This window comes from Fukomys damarensis, unplaced genomic scaffold, assembly GCF_012274545.1.
Source record: "Fukomys damarensis isolate Sample0158 unplaced genomic scaffold, DMR_v1.0_HiC HiC_scaffold_19, whole genome shotgun sequence".
In the NCBI taxonomy this organism is placed as follows: domain Eukaryota; kingdom Metazoa; phylum Chordata; class Mammalia; order Rodentia; family Bathyergidae; genus Fukomys; species Fukomys damarensis.
In genome coordinates, this window is record NW_022900931.1 from 64,571,860 (window position 1) to 64,585,670 (window position 13,811).

The window sequence follows — 13,811 nt, forward strand, 5'->3', positions numbered from 1 at the left end:
GGGGGAGGAGGGGGAGGGGGCGGAAGAGAAAAAAATAGGAGTAAAAATAGGGTCGGGGATTTAGCTCAGTGGTTCTGCCGCCCGCCTTGCAGGCTCAAGGACCCAAGTTCGATCCCTGGGTACCAAAACAAACAAATGAACAAAAGATGTAAAAGTAAACTATAAAAAGATTTGAAAGGTGGGATTTCACTCATTGGTGCAACGCCTGCCTTGCAAGTGCAAGGTCCTGAGTTTGACCCCCCCAAAAAACAAAAACAAAACAAAAGATCCCACACCCAAGCCCAGCCTGGGCAATTTAGTCAGGTAGCTCTCTCTGTATCTCTCTGTCTCTCTCTCTACTGGGAATGGAGCCCAGGGCCTCACATATGTTAAGTGAGTGCTCGGTCCCTGAGCTACACCCCCAGCCCTAAGGCCTCATCTCAGAACAGAAACTTTAAAAAGGCTGGGGATGTAGCTTAGTGTGAAAGCTTTGGGTTCAATCCCCAGTACTACGAATAAAACTAACAAGAAAAAGAAACCACCCTGAGGCTCTGCTCTTGCTGGCTGCTTCCCAGAAGACCAAGGTTCCTGCACCCCATCCTGTGAGACCCCTCAGCGGCTCACCTGAGTCAGGTGACACAGGGCAGCCCTCACGCTGACCAGACGGTCCTGCAGGAGGCGCTGGCGACCCCAGGCCCTGCCCGGAGCCGCAGCCTCCCTGGTGGCCTGGCCCAGCTGCTGCCGGGTCAGCTCCAGGGCGGCTTCCAGCTGCACCTGCAGGAGAGGGGAGGAGATCAGACTTCCGGAGCCACAGCCAGCTGGGAAAGCAGCCGGGCTCTCCATCCTCCCTGCCCAGCACCTTCTCCTCCTGCCTCTGGTCGATGTCCTCCTGCAGCCTCCTCAGGAGCCGGTCCTGCCCGCACAACTTGGTCAGTAGGCTCTGCAGAAAGGAGAGGAGGAACCGTTCAGAGACCCTCTGGGTCCTCCCCTCTCCACGCCATCTAGAACGCCCTCTCCCCAGCTCTGGGACCCCAGGAGGGGCTGCATCTGGGAACTTACATCTGTCTCCAAGCTTTGGTGGAAGGTTGAGTCCAGGGGAGGACCTGGCTAGAAGGAGAAAAGTCAGGGGTCACAGGGGCCAGGCAGGTCCTTAAGGAAGCTCGGTGCCAAAAACAGTTTCCTTGGGCCTGCAGATGTCTGACGGGCAGTGAGTGAAACCCAGGAAAACAGCTCAACTACTGTTTTCAGACTGCATCTGTCTTCCTAGAGTACCATAAACTTTCAACTCTGCTTCGAGCCAAGATAAGAGCAACTGAGAGGCCTGGTGTCTTGGTGCCCACCTATAATCCCAGCACTCTGGAGGCTGCAGCAGGAGGATCTCTATGAGTTCAAGGCTAGCCTGGGCTACATAATGAGTACAAGGCCAATTTGAACTACACAGTGAGACTCTGCTTCAAAGAAAAAAAAAAAAGTCCATAGCAAATATAATTAACAGACAGACTTTAGACAGGGTCTTGCCTTGAGCTCACTATGTAGCCCAGGCTGGCCTCCAAGTTACAGTGGTCTTCTTGCCTCAGCCTCCAAGTGCTGGGACTACAGGTGTACGTCACCTCCTCTGGCAGGATCTTCTTTCTGAGGACAGGAGCCTTCTCCCCCGCTTATCTCAAGAAACTCCTGAAGGGCACAGAAGGGGCCTCATTGCTAAGAAACGCCCCACCCTGAAAAGCCTTGAGCTTCTTTGAGGGTTAACTCAAGTGCTCCAAAAAGATATGTCCAAGTCCCTGCCCTGATACCTGACAATGGGACCTCATTTGGAAATAGGATGTTTGCAGGTGTAAGTATTAAATAAAAGTTACAGGTGGAGCTGGAGATTTAGCTCAAAGGCCCCACACCTGCCTTGCAAGCTCAAGGTCCTGAGTTCAATGCCTAGTACCAAAAAAATAAAGTTACATGTAGCTCACAATGAATGTAATTTTGTTGTTGTTACCAGGGGATTTACATTGGGGGATCTTGCACTTGCAAAGCAGGTGGCAGAACCACTGAGCTAAATCCCCAGCCTGCAATGAATGTATTTATTGTGTATCACAAATATATACTAATAAAAAACTTACAAGAAAATTACAGGAGGCCATTATTTGGAAATAGGTGCCTGCCCTGGGCACCAGCAGCCCCGCTAAAATGAAAGTTCCACATTTTGAAGCTGGAGGTAATAAGCTGTTTATCTGACCTGAGAAATCTGGATCACAGAGATAAAAGCTACATTTCTTTTTGTTGTTGTTGTTTTGAGACAGGGTCCCACTATGTAGTTGAGACTGACCTGGAACTCACTATGTAGCCCAGGCTGGTCTCGAACTCACAGTGATCCTCCTGCCTAAGCTGCCTGAGTGCTAGGATTATAGGCGTGCACCACCACGCCTGGCTTTAAGAGCTACATTTCTAAAACAAACTAATATCTTTCTTCTTCTTTTTTGTACCAGGAATCTAACTCAGGACCTTGCACTTGCCAGGACTGAACTAAATCCCTAACCCCTCTCTTTTCTTTTGTACAAGGGATCGAACTCAGTACTTTGCACTTACGAGGCAGATAGCAGCACCACTGAGCTAAATCCCAGCCCCGCCCCTTTTTTTGAGACAAGGTCTTACTATGTACTTAGGCTGGTCTAGATCTCACTATGTAGCACAGGATGGACTTCAACTCACAGCAATCCTCCTCCTGCCTCAGCGTTTAGAGTGCTGGGATCTAAAGCACGCTTTAGATGTGTGTGCTGCCACGCCCAGCATGTAACTCTATTTTGTCGACTAAAGTGTTGTCTAATTCTAGGTTCAAGAATAAGGTGCCTAAGGGTCAGGGATTTTGACTCTGCTGCCTGTCTCAAAAGATCAGGGTCCCGAGTTCAATCCCCAGTACCAAAAAAACAAAAACAAAAAATAAAGCATCTAAGTTTGTTAAAGTGATTTGTTAATTTTGTCCTATGACATAAATCACAGTGAAATGTTACACAAGGAGACAGATGAGGTGGGAGATTAGGGTGTGGCCAGTTGGCTGGGCGAGTGGGTATGACTAGTACAGGTTCCCAAGCCCTGCACCTGGCGGTTCTTCTCTTGAGAACTCCAACAGGTTGCTGATGGGTCAACCTGGACCTGAGGTCAGCCTGAGGGGTGGAAGACACAAAAATGGCCAGCACTGCACTCTTGGCCACACACACGCTCCTGCGCTGTGGTCTGCTCTCACCCTGTGCAGTATACTTCTTTTTCTACTTTTAGTTGGTCCTAACTCACCCTGTGGAGCATGTTTCTTTTCCTACTTTGAATAATTTTTGTTTGTTTTTTTTTTGGTAAGGGGATCAAATCTGGGTCCTTGTGCTTGTGAGGCAGGTGGCGGCACCACTGAGTCTCCTAAGTGCTGAGGTTACAGGCTTGAGCCACCATGCCTGGCTTCCTACTTTTAACAAATGTAAAACCTCACTACATTTTGTGCTTGTTTTGTTCAGGACAAGAAGATCCTAGACTCTAGAAGGCATCCCCAGAACCCAGAGACACAGATAAAAAAAGGAAGAGGGTCACATGATCATAGAGGCAGGGACCAGGGATGGATGATGCTTGCCACAGAGCAGCAAGGGTTTTGCCAACACCCAGACGAAGGAGAGGAGCTCAGACAGGTCCTCTCCCAGAGCCCTCAGAGGGAGCATGGCCTCGGACAGGCTGCCACCTCAACTTCAGACTTCTGCAGCCAGAGGGTGGTAAAACAAACTGCAGTCATTTTAAATCACCCAGTTTGTGGTGCTTTGTCTCAGCAGCCACAGGAAACAAACACAACCACCTACTTGAGGAGCACAGAATCCCTAGTTTTCTGAAGCTCCTAGGCCAGGAAATAACATTTCTCATAGCAAGGAAAGCAAGGGAGGAGGCTCTGATATATTCTGTGTGGCAGAATACCTACCAATAAAACCATGGAGGCCCGGGTGCCAGGGGGCCTTGGGGGGAGCTGGAGATAAGTGGAAGAGCCGGAGGGAGCCTGGGAGGAATAATGAATTAGAGATGTTTAGGAATTGGTTCATCCTAGTATCAGATGTCACAGTGCACCGGTGTGCTCAGAATAGAAAGGCTTAGGAGACGCTGAGGCTCAGAACTGAGATCCTCAATTTCCTCAACTACCCTCAGAGTATGTCTAGCTTGTAAATGGTCTAGCTTGGCAAAGCAGTCCACAAACTGATGAGAGTTACCTGTGGATATTCTGGGCTATAAATCCAGAATGCCAGAGAAAATAGCATGATAAATTGGGGACCCAAGGCAGAAGAAACAGCACCTGTCCCTGCAATATTTGGACTACAAAACCCATGATGTTTACGGAGCAAAGGCCAGGACCAGGCCAGATAGTTCACGCTCCTTTCTCCAACCGCTGAGCTTGGGTGATTATGGACTACAATCCCCATGAGGCTTAGGGAAAACAGCGAGATCATTCTGGAAAGATAGTCCCTATGGCTCATGGGAAATGTAGTCTTACAACCCCCTCTGCTCACCTGTGTTCTGGGTTCCTGACTCCAGTTTGGGGGGCTTCTGGGACGCCGTCCTCCGCCAGCTTCAGCGGAGGGTCCACGGCTGGGTGTGGGGGGCCGGGAAAGGGTCTGTCGCTGGGGCCCCCAATCAAGAGGAGGCCGGACATCAATGCGACTCAAGGGGGTGTGAGGTCGGGCAGGGAACGCTCTGTCTCCTGAGGAGGGTGACAGTCGCCGAGCAGGAGCAGATCGGGGACGGGGAAGGCTCAGTGGGGAGGGCGGGTGAGAGAGGGATGCGAACAGGCTGTGGGAAGGAGAGAATCGGGGAACGGAGTTAACTAGAGCTGTCCCCGTCCACCTCTCTGCCCTTCACGTCATGTCCCAGGGCATCTCTCTTCAGGGTTCTCACTGTCGCTGTGGAGTAGAATGTGCCTCTGCTGGGCAGATCCTGACTAATGTCTCCTTCGTGGGATCTCTTTAGAACTCCCAGATAGGCTGTGACCCCACAGGAACCCCAGCAACTATCTTGCGGTAAAGCAGAAAATGCTAAGCCCCGCCCTCCCTTAGGCCACGCCCCCAACACCCCTGGGTCCAACTCACTCGGGGCTCCTGGTCCTTCGACCCCTGGTTCCAGACTGGAGGTCTGCGGTGGGGCTGGGAGTCAACAGCCCGGGTCGGCCACGACCTCTGGAGAACCCAGCCACTTCTGTGGATTCTGAGATGTGCCCCTCTTCCCCTCTGCTCACCTCCGGAGGACCCCCGGGGCCACCAGGGCCCTCCTCAGGCTGGAGGCGAGGGGGTGACCTGGGTGGCCCACTAAGAGTGAGCGCAGAAAGAGACATCACTCCTCTGACCCTCATAACAGCCCTAGTCTCTTCACATATGCAGACAGAGCAACCTACCCCCAAAGGGGAAATTGTACACTATGCTTTGTTGCACCCTATTCGCAGATCTGGAAACTGAGGCCACGAATGTGGAAGTAACTTGTACAGGGCCACCACGTCCATCAAATCTCCTGGACTTATGAGAAAGACTGAACCAGGGAGTACAGTCTCCAGACTGAACACTGGAGAAGGCAGGGACCGAACCTGAGACAGTCTGACTTTTTTGGCGGGGGGAATCGAACCACACTTGTGAGACAGGCGGTGGAACCACTGAGCTAAATCCCCAGCCCAGTCTGACATTTTTTTAAAAATCTGATCTTTCGGCTGCTATTGCTAAGGGGTCAGCCTCAAGGGATGCAGATTTCTGAAGCACCCAGAGCGTGTGACACATGGATGATCCTTGGGCCCGAAAGTCTGTCAGATTAGTTGCACGAGGCTAGACAGGATGGCGGGCGGAGCTTAAAGCGAAAGACTTTGTGATTGGAAGAACTGAAGTTTTCTGAGGCGGAGCCTGAAAGGGGGACGTTCCTTGGCTAGAAGATCAGTGATTGGACAGCCAGCGCTCACGGTGGAGAAGTTTGGGATGATTCCGCTCACCAAGTCAGGGGCGTGCCCCGACTTTTACTCACCAATCGTCACCCTCCGCGCGGGAGGCCCGGCCCAATGCCCGCAGCCAGCCCCGCAGATCCTCCAAGGTGTCAGCCGCCAGGACATAGGTCCTCATGCCCGGGTGCTCTGCCTGCGGGAGGGAGGGCGCTCTAAACAGGATGCCGGACGTGGTCTCTGGCCAAGACCTTTTAGCCCCAGTAAGGAGCTCTCCAATGTAGAGGGACTCACGGTGAAGGTGAAGCGCCTCCCCCGGGGGGCTCCAGGCCCATCTGGCCGGACGTTGTAGCTGGGGATCAGGACGCTGCCTAGCACGCTCTCCTCGCGGCTGTCTGCTAAGGGAGCTGCTGTCAGGGATCACGAAGGTATGGGGAGACCAGGAGGCAGAGGGCAGTGTGGCCGGGGACCGTGCCTTCCCACCCCATCCAGCCGGGGCACTGACCCTTGTAATAGAAGAGGCAATGGCCAGAGAGGACGAACCAGCGGCGCTTCCAGAGCCGGAGCCCAGAGCTGTCCTGGGGAAAGAAGTGGGAGGAAGGCCTGAGTAGAAGGAGAGGAGAAAGTGGGCAGGCACAGGGGGAGGAGAAGAGACCTGTAGAGAGGGGAGAGAGGCATGGAAACGAGGGATAGAAATCTGGGAGAACAGTGTCACAGGGCCGACGAGACCTAGGGAGAAGGGAGGCGGAGGAATGTTTGATCCAACAGACCAGACAGAGAGCCGGAAGTGAGTGCGTTGTGGCTGAGTGACATAGATTCTGCAGGGTGAGTCCCAGGCCATCCTGATACACAGTGACACCTGGTCTCAAAAACCAAACAAGGGGCCAGGAGGCATGGTGGCAGCTGAGGCAGAAGGATCACCTAGAGTTTGAGGCCAGCCCGGACTACAGAGTGAATTCAAGGCCGGCCAGCATACACGTGGTGACTCTGTCTAAATAAAGGGACAAACAAACCACAGATTCCTGGGCTTCTCCCCGGGGTTTCCGGATTGGTAGAGCTGGGGTGAGGCCCCACATTTGCATTTCTACTGAGTTCCGCAGGGACGCTGTTGCTGCTTGTCTCAGATGCCTAGGTTTAAGAACCAGTGTCTTGTCAGCTCTCCAATTTCTCTCTCCTTGGCTTGCTCTAGATGAGGATTTTGGCTCCTGCGGGACTATTGGGCTTTCAAATCTGGCTGTGTAGTTCAGGGTGGCACAGAGCTCATTACAGAGCTGGCCTCAAATTCACGGCAGTCCTCCTGCCTCAGCCTCCTGAATGCTAGGATTACAAGAGTGACCCACCACACCTAGCTATCCCCGCCCTCGTGATAACCTTGAATGTAATATAGTTTTTGGTTTTGGTACTGAGGACCGAACTTGGAGCCTTCTCCTTGCGAGGTAGGCGGTGGCACCACTGAGCTACATCCCTGGCCCATGAATATAATATAGATACTTTTATGACATGTGGCCTTAATTAGTATTCAAGAAATAGTACTGAATGGATGAATGAAACAATGACAGAAGAAGGGGAGAGGCAAGGATAGCAGAAAAGAAACATGCATGGGACGCTGGAAGGAGACAGAAGTGGACAGCCGGGGGCACAGCCTCCAGCGTCCTTCCGTTTCCAGTTCACCTCACCTGCTTGTGAAGCCAGCCTCGGATGTGCACGGGCAGGTTGGGGTCCCTTCGGAGGGCGTTGCCCCTCTTCCCGAAGGCGTGGACCTTGTTCACTGCCCGGGCGGGCTTCTGCAGAGAGAAGGGACTGAAGTGAGCGGCACCGAAGCGAGCGAGAGGTGCCGGCTGGAGGAGCCCATGAGCCAGGCAAGGAGGGCTGAGTCCAGCACTGCGGCCCATTCACGGTGCAGAGTAGAGCGACTGCTGGGTGATGGAGGAAGGGGTTCGAGGCCAAACTAGGAGGGGAGGACTCTGGGAACGATGAGGAAGGCACCTTGGACCACAAGAGCCAGGGAGAGGTAGAGCCTTAGGGATCTGAACTGGGACTGTCAGCTGAGAGGTCCGGTCAGCAGGATGGGTCCACGCTGAGCTCGCAGTAGCTCAGTGCTGGGCGGTAGCACCCCCAGCAAGCATGGCCAAAGCGGGGCTTCAAATCCCTCCCTCGGCTCAGGTGCGGGTGCTGCTCCTGGACTAAGGTCGCCCTGGGGTGGAATGCCCGGTGGGAAGCTGCAAGTGGCAAGAGCACGAGAAGATGGCTTTCCTCGCTGAACGTGGGGCCAGGGTGGCGTGGAGACGAAAGTACCTCAGGCATCACAAAGGGCCTCGCTGTCAAGAGGAGTCTTTCCTGACTGGACAGAGGAGAGGGTCAGAGACAGGACAGGATGTCCCCAGTCCTTACCAAGGTACCCACACCTCTCAGTAACAAGGGGGCCTCGGCTGGGGAGTGGCAGCTCGGTCAGCGGCCAAGGTCAAGGGAGGTCGTTACTCTGGCTGAGAATTAGGAACGTGGGAGGGGTGGAGACCCAGCTGGGAGCGGCTGCAGATTCCCAGCAGCCGCTGCTGAGCCCATTCTGGGGATCCCGATCCTTATCAACCCGAGGCCCTCGATGGCACAAAGCTGGGGGACAGAGACAGTGGCCCAGAGCTGGGCGTCCTCCCCACAACCACCAGGAAGCCCGCACCTTGGCGCTCAGGGCACTGAGCGAGGAGAGGGTGGAGGCGCTGCTGGCCAGGCTGAGGCTGCTCCGCGGTCGGCCCTCCTCCATCCAGCCCTGGGGACACAGAAAGGAGCTGAGGCTCTGAGGCTGACCCGGCTGGGGTTGGAGACCCAGTCAGGGCTCAGAGGAGGCTGAGGAAAAAGAGCCTGTTGTCTGGGGCTGGGGCTGGGGCTGGGGGAGGCCGTGGCCCAGACCACATACCAAGGGCAATGCCAAGAGAGGTGGGCGGCACTGGCAGCTGTGGGGAGGGGGCAGCTGTCTGCGCCCGGCCGGGAATAGGGGCTCCTTTCTTCCTGCCCTCTGGGTTCCCGCCAGGAATGTGACCCTTGCTGTGCTCAGGGGCCCCTATGCCCTGCCCCCTTCCTGCTGCCCCAGGCTACCTGTCTCCTGCCCTCCCACGCGCACCCCCAAACATCCCTGCCAATGCCCTAAGCCTACCCCAAGGCTCAAGAATGTGCACCCTAATTCCCCTCCCAGCCCAGGCAGGCAACTTACCCAACTCTGGGGTCCCAGTGACAGGGAGAGGAGGTGTGGATCAGGCGTCAGCTGCAGTCTCCCCTCCTTGGTCTCTCAAGCGCTGGGCCTCATAGTTCTGGTCTGTCCTCACCTACCTGATCACTCCTTCGCCCTCTTACCACTTTGTCTACTGTCTTGTGTTCTCTCTTCCTCTCTTTTTAACTTTTCTTTTAGATTGTCTCTTCCCAGTCTGGCTCTTTCCAATCTTTCCTCAGTCCACAGCTTTTTCTCTGACGTAGAGTCACTTCCTGAGTGTCTCTCATGCCTTCCCTCTCTCTCTCTCTCTCTCTCTCTCTTTGCAGTCTCTGATACTCTCACTCAATCTCTTCCTCACTCTTTCTCTCTTATTCCCTCCCCTCTCTCTTTCCGGTCTCCATTCTTCTCCTCCTCACGTTCTCTCTTCCTCCAGTTCCCGTTTCTCTTTCCTCTCTGCTGGTCTTTCCCTTCCTCTGCCACCCTCCCACGCTGTGTCTCCCCTCCCAATCCTGGCTGTCCCCGCCCCTGCTGGCTTCTCCACCACAGCCTGACCCCTGGCACTGCTGCCCCCACAGCTCAGGGGAGGGGCTGGGGCCCAACTGCCTGTCGCTGGGTCTCCGTGGGTCTGGCCTGGGACTTGTGGGGTGGGAGCTAGGAGTCAGGACTGCTGAGCCAGGTGTGGAAGCGCAGCTCTGATTGGATGAGGCTGGGGAGGGTCGGTCCAGGTCCCCTGGGAGGCGCGCCTGTAATCCCAGCACTCCAGAGGCTGAGGTAGGAGGATTGCTGTGTGTTCAAATTCAGCCTGGATTATATAGTGAGTTCAAGACCATCCTGAACTACCTAAGCAAGATCCTGTCTCCAAAGTGGGTGGGCGATTTAGCTCAGTGATGTCGCCAGCCACCTGCCTCAAAAGCGCAAGGTCCTGAGTTCAATCCCCGGTACCAAAACAAAACAAAACAAAAAAACCCCTGCTTCATACCACCTGGAATAATTGCCTTCGCTGCCAACACTCAGTTGTCCTCATCTGTGAATGCGAGAAATGTCCTACCTCCAACTCTGAAAGGAAGTCAATCACGTGAGAAGGTGGGACAATCTAGACTAGGATCGGCTGCTTACCTTGGGGTGGGAGGGGCGTGGTGGCGCACCTCTGTCCTCGAGGCACTCAGGAGGCTGAGGTAGGAGGTTCATTATGAGTTCGAAGCCAGCCTGGACTCCACAGTAAGTTCAAGGCCAGTTTGAACTACACAGTGAGACCCTGTCTCAAAATAAATAAATCGGGGTGGAATGACTTCGGACCAGAATAGAATTAAAGGGCCCAATAGCCACCCATACAGGGAAAACTATTGATTGACAGCTTGCTATTTTGGGGCCTGACCACTTTCAAAAAAAAAAAAAATACCTCCGTGACGTCACACAGCCCGGAATGTCCACTAAAAGCCTGGGGTTTTTCCCAGCCCCACCCATTGACGTTTCAAAACCCCGCCTCTCGTCGTGACGTCAGCGCGTCAGGTGAGCGGGACTATAAATACCGGGCAGACTGCGTCACTGCTAACCCGATTGAGTCGCAGCCTTGTGGATCTTTACATGTGAGACGCCAAGCGACCCTACGTGCGTTTGTCGCGACAGCGCCTGCGGCAGCCGTGCTCCTTGAAGCCCACCAGATCAACGCCTGAGGCGAGATGAGCGCGCCTGTCTCCCGATCCCATTGGAACTGCGATCACTTTTGGCAACCCGAGCCCGCGCTCCTGCCTCCGGGGTGACACGCAGCCCTGCCGGTGAGTGAAGGGATCCGAGCCCGAAGGAGACCCACAAGGGACTGGGGCTGGAGGCCAGGACTCCGGGTCCCTAAAGAGGAGGAGACTTGTAGTTCCGAGTCCGGAGGGCTATGGGCCAGGTCTGGAGGCGGGGAAGGAGGGCCTGGGAGCCTGTACTGCAAGGTCTGCAGAGGGTCGAGAAGCGGCGGACTCTGCAGTTCGAGAATGGTGTGAGAACCCGGATTCAGGCAGGGCAGGATGGGGCCCCTAAGGCTGGGGCGGGGAAGCGGTGTGGCAGCCGTGACTCCTGGTTCCCTAGAATAGGAATCCTCCTGGGGTCAAAATGTTTTCCGTGACCAGGAAAGGGAGGTGTTGGAAGCCTGTTCTGTCCTCAGAGATTAGAGAGATGGAGACTGTGACTTGGTCCCCAAGGAAAATAAGTGAAATGCCTTTTTTCTTAGGGCTGGAACTACCTTCTGAGGAAGGAGGGGGCAAAGGCAGGGACTTTGGATCTAAAAGAGAGAACTGGGGACTCAGATCCTGGGTTTCAGGAGTGAAGGAAGTGAGTGATAGGAATGTGTGTGCCGGGATTACGAAGGAATTTGGGGCGGGGTTACTCACATTCATAATCGTGTTGCTATTTTCCTGGCTGTGACTCAGGGTCATGCCCTGATGCCATTCTCAAAATGGCTCTTAAACTTTATTTATTTTTCTCCCTCTTTCCCAGCCCAGACAGATGGCCCCAGGCCAAGCTCCTCATCACACCGGGCCCTGGCAGGATGCCCACACTCCATACCTACTGTCCCCGCTGATGGGCTTCCTAAGCCGGGCCTGGAGCCTCCTGAGGGGGCCAGGATCCCAACTTCCCCGGCTGCTTGAAGCCGGAACGGTAGCAGATGAGATAGAAACTGGAGTGGAGGAAGACAGCAGAGCCGCTGAGGGGGATGGAGAGGCGGCAGCAGGGCCCAGCCTCGAACTGAAAGCCAGCAGTTCTGTTCCTGAAGCCTGGGGACCTTCCTGTGGTGAGGATGTGGAGAATATCAAGGAAGAAGCAGACGGGCAGCCACCAAGGAAATTCACGCACAGCCAGCCTGCGCCCCTGTCCGCCAGCCCGCTGCTAAGTGCCCTGCCAGGTACTGATAAGAGCCCCAGAGAGGAGCAGGCTGAAGGAAGGAAACCTGCTGAAGAGGAGAGATCTCCCAAGGCATCTTATCTTGCATCACAGCGCCAGGGTGTTCCCTCCAGGGAGGATGAGGAGGATGGAGAAGCTGTCAACAAAGAAGCTGCTGCCACCTCTGCTTCCTCTTTGGCCCCAAGGCCCAAGCCCAGCACTTGGCTGTGTTGCCCAGGGGAGGAAGAGGAGCGAGCCACGGAGGACAAAGGAACAGAAAATAAAGAAGCTGGGGAGGCCCCCAACACCCCCTGGAGGTCAGGCTCCTGCCCCAGGACCTGGCAGAGTCACTCAGAAGGAGCAGCGGAGAAGGGATCAAAGGCCAAAGAAGCAGCCAAGAAAGGAGAAGCTGACCCGGAACCACGGTCCTCAGTTCCCACCCAAGGGCTCCTGTTCGGGCCCTGTGAGGGTCAACCCAGAGAGAACGCAGAGGAAGAGGAGGGGGCAGATGAGGCCTGGGATTCCGAATCAGCCGAGAAGGAGAAAGAAGCTGAGGGTTCTTCTACCCCTACCACAAATGCCTTTCTAAAAGCCTGGGCGTATCGGCCTGGAGAGGCCACAGAGGAAGAGGAGGAGGAGGAGCCAGAAGATGAGGACGGAGATTCAGAATCAGCAGAAGAGGGAGAAGCTGAGGCTTCCTCCACCACCAGCCCCTTCCTCAGGGCCTGGGTTTATCGACCTGGAGAGGACACTGAGGAAGAAGAGGAGGAAGATGAGGACAGAGATTCAGGATCAGCAGAAGAGGGAGAAGGTGAGGCTTCCTCCACCAATCCTTTCCTGAGGGCCTGGGTTTATCAGCCTGGAGAGGACACTGAGGAAGAAGAGGAAGAGGAGGATGAGGACAGAGATTCAGGATCAGCAGAAGAAGGAGAAGCTGAGGCTTCCTCCACCACCAGCCCCTTCCTCAGGGCCTGGGTATACCGGCCTGGAGAGGACACAGAGGATGATTGGGAGGAGAACCAGGACGCAGGAAATGATTCGGGAGCAGCTGAGGACAGAGAAGCTGACTGGGGCCCACGCCCCTCCCTTCAGCTCCCGGGTGCCCCGCAGAGGGCCTGGACAGCGCCACCGGCAGGAGAGACAAGGGAAGAGCAGGCTGCTGAGGTCTGGGCTGGAGCTGAGCCCGGCCCTCTCGCTGTGGCCATCTATGTCCCTGGACAGAAGCCCCCGGCTCCCTGGCCTGCTCCTAAGCTGCCCCTTAGACTGCAGAGGAGGCTCCAGTTGTCAGAGACCCTCACCCAGGATCGGGACCCTGAAACTCCCCTGAAGGATAGAAAGGTGGGTGCTGTTGTGGGCACAGATTCGTTTTGTTTACTTTGGTGGAATTGCCCTGAATATAGACGGGTAGAGCGCAGGTTCTGGAGCAGGCGGGACTCCTGTGTCCCCCGTGAGTTACAAAGGATTGCATCGCCTTCTCCCGGGGTTGCGGTCTCAGTCCTGCAATCCTCTGCAAGGGGCTGGGCCCCTGTGGGTGGAGAGGGAGGTGTGGCTTGGGGCGTCCCCGATACCCCGCCTGCCCCAGGTGAGTCAGACACCTGTAGTCGGCAGTGAGTGGCCACACAGCAAGTGTTTTGTAGCTAATTTCTCACACACACACACAAACACACACACACCCCGCGCTTTCAGGGACGGTCCCCGTGTCCCTATGAACCATGTATGTGAAGCCCTGTGTCTGTCTGTCCCCAGGTGCGCTTCTCCGAGAAGGTCACCGTGCATCTCCTGGCTGTGTGGGCTGGGCCCGCCCAGGCCGCCCGCCGGGGCCCCTGGGAACAGCTCGCCAGA

General features: G+C 55.2%; 2 protein-coding genes across 7 annotated transcripts in view; one reads left to right on the plus strand and one right to left on the minus strand.

Moving 5' to 3' along the window:
* Positions 1-9,483, minus strand: part of Plekha4 (pleckstrin homology domain containing A4) — a 17,764-nt gene extending 8,281 nt beyond the window's left edge. For 3 of the 6 annotated variants that reach the window (XM_010640773.2, XM_010640778.2, XM_010640775.2), the window contains exons 1-12: positions 9,108-9,483; positions 8,577-8,666; positions 7,579-7,686; positions 6,408-6,480; positions 6,197-6,300; positions 5,989-6,098; positions 5,076-5,291; positions 4,500-4,779; positions 3,920-3,994; positions 1,039-1,086; positions 839-919; positions 604-753 (exon numbers count right to left, since the gene is read on the minus strand). In XM_010640773.2, coding sequence (XP_010639075.1) covers positions 604-753; positions 839-919; positions 1,039-1,086; positions 3,920-3,994; positions 4,500-4,779; positions 5,076-5,291; positions 5,989-6,098; positions 6,197-6,300; positions 6,408-6,480; positions 7,579-7,686; positions 8,577-8,660 — 1,329 coding nt within the window. In that variant the 5' untranslated portion in view covers positions 8,661-8,666; positions 9,108-9,483. Of the gene's footprint in view, positions 1-603; positions 754-838; positions 920-1,038; positions 1,087-3,919; positions 3,995-4,499; positions 4,780-5,075; positions 5,292-5,988; positions 6,099-6,196; positions 6,301-6,407; positions 6,481-7,578; positions 7,687-8,197; positions 8,244-8,576; positions 8,667-9,107 lie in introns of those variants that run through there. The other 3 variants (XM_010640774.2, XM_010640776.2, XM_010640779.2) reach the window with 2 other exon arrangements.
* Positions 9,484-10,623: 1,140 nt separating this feature from the next.
* Ppp1r15a (protein phosphatase 1 regulatory subunit 15A) overlaps positions 10,624-13,811 on the plus strand; it is a 3,471-nt gene continuing 283 nt past the window's right edge. Inside the window, exons 1-3 of the mRNA XM_033766016.1 lie at positions 10,624-10,879; positions 11,586-13,307; positions 13,716-13,805. Of these exons, the coding sequence (XP_033621907.1) occupies positions 11,595-13,307; positions 13,716-13,805 (1,803 nt within the window). The 5' untranslated portion in view covers positions 10,624-10,879; positions 11,586-11,594. The remainder of the gene's footprint in view (positions 10,880-11,585; positions 13,308-13,715; positions 13,806-13,811) is intronic.